Here is a 6,704-nt window from a genome sequence, read left to right on the forward strand (position 1 = left end):
TTTTTACCTTCAAATCTACCAAAAAGCCGTCGATCTACCTTGTAGATTTCGCCAAGGCCCGCCAAGGCCTAAAGCCATTTCCCGCTTTAACCTAAAATTTTGCCCACGCTTGATTTTAAGTCTCGAAAAACCCTTTGAACTCGTAAATCGCGACGGGCAATGCGATTACCATGTTCAAATCGCAAACGATGAAGCTTGAGTTGAAAAAACAAAGCAGTCATACTAAATAAAAATATGAACCGCAGCCAAAACTCCGGCGAAAGTTCGGCGAATCTAAGATTGATGGAGGGAAGAGAGGCGGTAAAAACTCCGAATGCCCGATTCGGCCGTCTCTTACGGCCGCCGAATGATTCGGAGAGGTTATCACCGTATGATTAGGATAAGGTGCTTACAGAATACGTTTTATTTTCATTCGGAGAAATTGACTCCGAATGAAAAGATTCGGATCGAAATTCCTCCAAAAGGACCTTAGAGAATAGCCTCCCAGTATTCCTGCTCAAATTGAAAATCGAGAGAAATTCTTCATCTTCTCTGACTCTAATCTGTGGAATGTAATCAAAGCCAGATACGCCAAGACGGGGATTTGTAAAATGAAATTAAGCAAATCTTTAATGACAACCTACAGGACGCTCTATTTCAGCCCAAACGTTTCGCAAACATTGATTGAGAGAGTCAACAAAAGGTTAGTTTGAACTTTAAAGCTCCACGTTAATTGCGGTAGGGTCAAATTTCTCATTTTTCAGATTGCGTCAGCTGACTGAGGGTGATTGCTACGAGGACCTGAACCCATCTCTCAAAATGGAATCTCATCCTTGTCAAACAGTCGAAACATCGGATGCTTTCGTCGTAATCAACTTGAAAGCTTTTAAGGCCATTTTTCGCGTCTGTATCTTGGGCTTCTCCGCCTCCTTCATCGTTCTCTTTCTCGAAATATACGTGAACACTTTGAAAATTAACATGTGCTCATCCTAATATACTACTACGTCTTTGAAAGAAAAGCTAACAATGACCACATCTCTTAAGTTTGTTTATTTCAAAATTCACCTGGAAAGCACTTGCTACATTTTTAATATTAAAAATTAAATTTCACCCTGTAAAAATTGCGCAAAAGTATAAATATGCCGGGGCCATCTTGTTCTAAAAGTACAAAATTTAATACATAGATAGAATTAGAAGCAGTTATTGTAACCGACAATAGAAACCACATCACACGGTTCCGTGTTGACTCGCACATAATAGCGAAAGTTAAAAGCATTAGTGTGCATGTTGTTAAACTAAATATTAAATAGTGTTAATCAATTTCTAAAGTACACGCAAGTGTAGGGCTATAGCTTTGAATGAATATTGAATTGCAGATATAGTAATTATTTTGCAGTGTGTTTAATTGAAGACCTATTGATTGTAAATTAATAGCGACGTCAAAGACAATTGAACATTTTTTAACCAATAATGATGACATTTCGGCAAGGTCCATGATGTATGTATACAAATACAAATAAAATTCATTTTGAAAGACTCATTTGCCTTGGAAATATTCCAGGAAGAGATTTCAACATTTGTCATTTCAAAGGTACAACTAAAATTTGAAATATTTCCAATTCTTGAATGGACTCGCGATAAATGTATATTGGCTTATTTTATAACATGGTTTTTTGTTGTGCTTTGCAAAGGAAAAGTGTTTATAACGTAAAAATAACAATTAAACCAGGCCTATAATAACTAATAATGTATAACTTCTTTAGAACTTTGGGAAAACTGTTTTCGACACGCCACAATGTTGACTCATGATAGAAATTAAACGAAAGTAACGCTCTAATGCTAAAGCTCGGCTATTAAGTCCGGCTAAGCGTGAAGTTTTACTCCTAATTGTTCATTTTACGGTCCGGTGCCAGGGTAGATCGAATCCCTTCAGAAGCAATTCAACCCATGTCAAATAAAAATGCATCGCTACCAAATCGTTAGTACGCCTCAACTTGAGAACTGACACAGCTACGTCCTTAAAACACTTGATTTCACTCCTTAATGTACCGTTAAGATTCACCCACCGACTACATTGATCAATCTAAACCAGGACCACACGAGTAAACTAAATCAATCTAAAGAAGACATAAAGACATAATGAACGTCGAAATAGCAAAATACTACACAGCAGTCTATCGTGAAGTAAGTTTCAAGCATTTAGTTTTAAAATTCATCCCACTCTCCTAACAATGTAAATTCCATGATCTTTGAAATTACTTAGAAAGTTTTGGGTAAACTCCCTTTTATAATCCACTTTGTCCCTGAATGCATTGATGATTGATCATGAATTTGATACATGGTTTTTGTTACCAGAGTCCACCGCATGTCATTTTTAATAACCAAGGAGGGATAACTGGCTATATGATTCAATTCCTTCGTGATCTAAAACGTTTTGACAATATTAAGTAATAAAATTTGGAGTCAGTTTTCGCGTACTTTTTTAAATGCAACAACCACATTTCTCAATACAATTTTACAGCATTACTACCATCCCCAGTATAAAACATTTTAGCGGCGCGAAACTTGGAAATTCGTGGAATGGGGCTCTCGGAATGCTACAAAAAAATGTCAGTCGTGTATTTCAAAATACACCACCAGTTTCTTCTGCCTGTAATAATACAATGATCGCTTTATTAACACAGGAAGGAGATTTTATTTTAAACCCATGCGTTCTGTCCTACGATCGTTTCAATGCCTTCCCTACTTCACACCCGATTTTGAATGAGAGGGTGCAAATATTATTCGGAACAAATCAATCAAACGGAAATGATATTTATTCTGTTATTGACAAATGGGTAAATTAACATTAACACAAGGAGAATAATCAACATCAAGGTCCTATTTCCGGCTTTTTGCCGTAGGCTCTAGATCTGTAAGTTGTGACGATGAGCTCTTTTACATTCCCAACCGAGCTCGCGTGAATTAAGACATGGCCAACTCAGATTACCGGTGGTAGAAGGCCTGCCAACTTCACCCGAGCCCCATGTTAAAAAACGACTAGCAAAATCGCCTCTAGTTCCGACTTTCGCCGTTAGGTGTGCTACCAACTCAGTTTTCCTCCTAATGCTTTTTCTATGGGAAAAAAAAAAATCGGAAGTGGACTCGGTTTAAGAGCATTTTTAATATATTTACGGATCTTTTTCGTGGCTGAATTTTAAATGAGAAGTCAAGTAAGTTTTAATTTATATTTTGAGACCAATTTCATAATTTTCCGTCCGTTATTTGACGAGTAATCAACATTCAAAGTTGGGGTTATTTTTAAGGCGGAGAAATAAAATTTCTCGGAAAATCTAAGCCTTCGTCCACCGGCGCCATTAAATTTTAATGTAAACTTCCTTCAAGACCGAGGCTTAACTCTAAACGGCGCATTTCTCCGCCTTAAAAACAACCCCAACTTTGAATGTTGATTACTCGTCAAATAACGGACGGAAAATTATGAAATTGGTCTCAAAATATAAATTAAAACTTACTTGACTTCTCATTTAAAATTCAGCCACGAAAAATATCGGTAAATATATTAAAAATGCTCTTAAACCAAGTCCACTTCCGAATTTTTTTCCCATAGAAAAAGCATTAGGAGGAAAACTGGGTTGGTGGCGCACCTAACGGCGAAAGTCGGAACTAGGGGCGATTTTTCTAGTCGTTTTTTAACATGGGGCTCGGGTGAAGTTGGCAGGCCTTCTACCACCGGTAATCTAAGTTGGCCTTGATTAAGAGAAAAAAATTCTAAAATCTCGGCCACGAGAGAACGAGCTTTTGAAGCAGCGCTCCTAAGCGGTGGAGGCGGGGCTGATTTTAGTCCGAGAAAGTTCAAGCATGGAGGGTTCATCCACGTGGACTGTTTTACATTTTTTGCGGAGACGGCGTATCGTGTGGCATCCTAATGTTTTTTAAAGACTTTTTTTAATAATAAAAAAATAATGGATAAATTAGAAGCCTTAGCTAAAAAGATAAAAGATCTAAGCAAAATTCGAAATTCATATTGAAAAAATACGTTTCGTTATTTAAACTCGATCCGCCAAAACAAAGATTTCCGTCTCCCTATTGGCCGAATTACAGCTCATCACGCGCCGAACCAACCTCCAATCCCAAAATTCCAGTTTCGTGCCCTGTAGGGGGGGGGGAGAGGATTTTTTTAGGGGACCCAGCTTTCCGTGGCAGACTTGATGAGTTGGGGCCGAGAAAATATGTTAGGAGAGAAAAAGTTAGGGTGTTGAACTGCTGTTTACTCTACAGTAAATACGTTCGGCCTCGCCTTGGGCTGTTAACTTTTATGAACACTCGGGATGAGACGTTCGTCAGCGAGAACCTGATACACAAAACCCTCATTTGTAAGCTAGAGAGATATGACCTTAATGTTGATTATATCTCATTATTAATTTCTAAATAAAATGTAAGGAAGTTGTTAAATGATAATTATGTTTGATTAATGTAGATTGTTGTTGTTATCTGTGGTCTGGCGCTGCTGATTTACATGGCGGGGAAACTGAGCCCCAAATACGGAAAAGTGAAATCGGAACTTCCTTCCATGTTTTTGTTGCAATGCCTTCTGGGAACGAGTAAATACATTAAAAGCTCTTCGTCCGACTTATAATCTTAACCGTGTCTACTCTTAAGGTCCACAAGGTTTGAAGTGCGAAGGAGTCACTCGGTTTCTTTCTGTCGTGTGGAGCCTGGCTTGTTTCTTATTATTGGTCTTCGTATCTTCGGAAATGACATCCCAGTTCTCGAACAAATCAGAAGCCCTTCCCTTCGCCAACATTGACGATATATTTCGCTTTCCGGGTGCCGATCCTTTATTGCCGAAAGGCAGCGCAGTTTTCAGTTTTATTCAGGTAATTTTAGAAAGTCAATGTCTTAGAGGATGGAGCCTTTTACCTAAGTGGCCTGATTAAATGTCAACTTTCCTAAACCCTCTTCGTTTAGATAAATAATGGGTGTAAGATGTATGTAAATTATCGATTGCGATGGAAAATTTTGCCATTCGGTTAGCCTCTGAGCGTACGATATTTACGATTGGGCTAAAAAATTACTTATTTTCTTTTCAGTAGGCCTGTGCGAGTCTAGTTTTTTGGGGTTCGAGTCGAGTCTCGAGTCATTAAAAAAGCTCTTATAGAATCTCGAGTCGAGTCTTTTAATTGGTATCGAGTCCTCGAGTCCTTAAGTCAGCTTAAGAACTAGGTTTCAAGTCCAGTGTCGAGTCCCGATAAATTATTAATCAAAACGCGTCTTGGATTTAACCAAGACCTAAAAAGTATCGATAAGAACAAGGTTAATCACTTGACTGAATGCGCAGATATTGAAACTTTTTTTTAATAAAACTTACATGTTTAAGAAAGTAATGTTCCATCACCCTATTCCATTGAATAAACTTACTTTACTGGTAGTAAATTTTTTCCCTCTCAATAATTTGAAAAATTTACTTATCTCGGGTTTTCGAGCACAATTCCATTCCCCGAAAACATTTTATAACTACATTTATTATCACTTTTAAGAGAATACGTGTATGACATTGTGTCGTTAATAAGTTGCTAACATATCCTCCCGTTCATGCCCTGTACGCTCCATAGTGAAATCTTTTGTCAATTTTAGTGCAAATTTCAACAATGGCAGCACATTCAATAGGGACGTTATGATTTTTACTCTTGGTTAAACTGAATTGTGTAATAGATCACTTCGACATATCTTAGAGGGAAAGACACGGGGGTAAAACTTTGCCTTCCATCTCGCTCGATGGAAAGATCATAAATGGAGCAGAGACGGCGAGGGGTCAACCCCCTGTATGTCCCGATACTGAGGATTGACATCTCTTTTTTTTACGTAGAAAGGGTCTATAGCAGTTGTACGACAGACAATGGTAATAATAATAATAATTAAGGCTTTATTTACTGGAACAATCACTAAGAAACATTCTATTTACACGGTTCTATGCCATGGCGTTTCTATGGTGCGCAAGCAGTAGGGGCGTGCATGATATTCGTAATTTTTTGATTTTCTTTGTTGTAATTATTAACTTAAGCGCGGTCGTAGCCTGAAAATTCTGACTTGGTTATTTTGCAAAATAGCCTGCGTTCACCGAGTCGCATGATCTACGACGCTGTGGCTCGACTCTGCTACTTAGTCTGTATATCTTCAGGAACAAGGATAATGTATTAACGGTTTTTAAAGGAATATGGGATTTTAAACTTGTCGCTGCGAATCTTCCTATAGTAAATGTAGTATTTCTAGTATCCCCAGAGACTTCTGGTAGCATTTGGTAGAAAAGTTTTCAAGGCGAGGAATGCTCACAAAAACAATTACTATTTGCTGACGAATACCTTAAAAAGTAATTCACACAGAATTCTCGAGCAGCTTAACGCGTAATTGAGTGGGCTATTGCCTTGGTGACGAGGCCAGCGAGAGACAAGGCATGAGAATAGCACAAGGCGACAAGGCGTACTTCTATCAAGGGGGGTTTACAACTATACATCCTCCTTCTTCGTATCTGGCGCAGCAGAGGCTAAAGCAGACTACCCTAAATGGTTTTGTCATTGTTACGTGTACTCGTGTAGGTATTTTCCACACGAAAACTCTTAAAAGTGATAATAAATGTAGTTATAAAATGTTTTCGGGGAATGGAATTGTGCTCGAAAACCCGAGATAAGTAAATTTTTCAAATTATTGAGAGGGAAAAAATTTACTAC

General features: G+C 38.1%; 1 protein-coding gene across 1 annotated transcript; it reads left to right on the plus strand.

Moving 5' to 3' along the window:
* The first annotated feature begins 2,118 nt into the window (after positions 1-2,118).
* LOC149629119 (glutamate receptor ionotropic, kainate glr-3-like) lies at positions 2,119-4,916 on the plus strand. Its single transcript, XM_089851708.1, has 6 exons — positions 2,119-2,163; positions 2,335-2,426; positions 2,501-2,588; positions 2,664-2,816; positions 4,457-4,580; positions 4,639-4,916. Exons 1-6 carry the CDS (start codon positions 2,119-2,121, stop codon positions 4,914-4,916), a joined length of 780 nt encoding a protein of 259 aa, XP_089707834.1.
* Positions 4,917-6,704: the final 1,788 nt, after the last annotated feature.

The sequence above is a fragment of the Phalangium opilio genome, unplaced genomic scaffold, assembly GCF_054372755.1.
Source record: "Phalangium opilio isolate 3A_F unplaced genomic scaffold, DU_Popi_V2 ptg000105l_1, whole genome shotgun sequence".
Lineage (NCBI taxonomy): Eukaryota > Metazoa > Arthropoda > Arachnida > Opiliones > Phalangiidae > Phalangium > Phalangium opilio.

Coding starts and splice junctions, on each gene's coding strand:
- LOC149629119 (XM_089851708.1), top strand. CDS start 2,119: ATGAACGTCGAAATAGCAAAATACTACACAGCAGTCTATCGTGAA. Junction 2,589..2,663: donor TCGGAATGCTACAAAAAAAT/GTCAGTCGTGTA, acceptor TTATTAACACAG/GAAGGAGATTTTATTTTAAA. Junction 4,581..4,638: donor GCAATGCCTTCTGGGAACGA/GTAAATACATTA, acceptor TCTACTCTTAAG/GTCCACAAGGTTTGAAGTGC.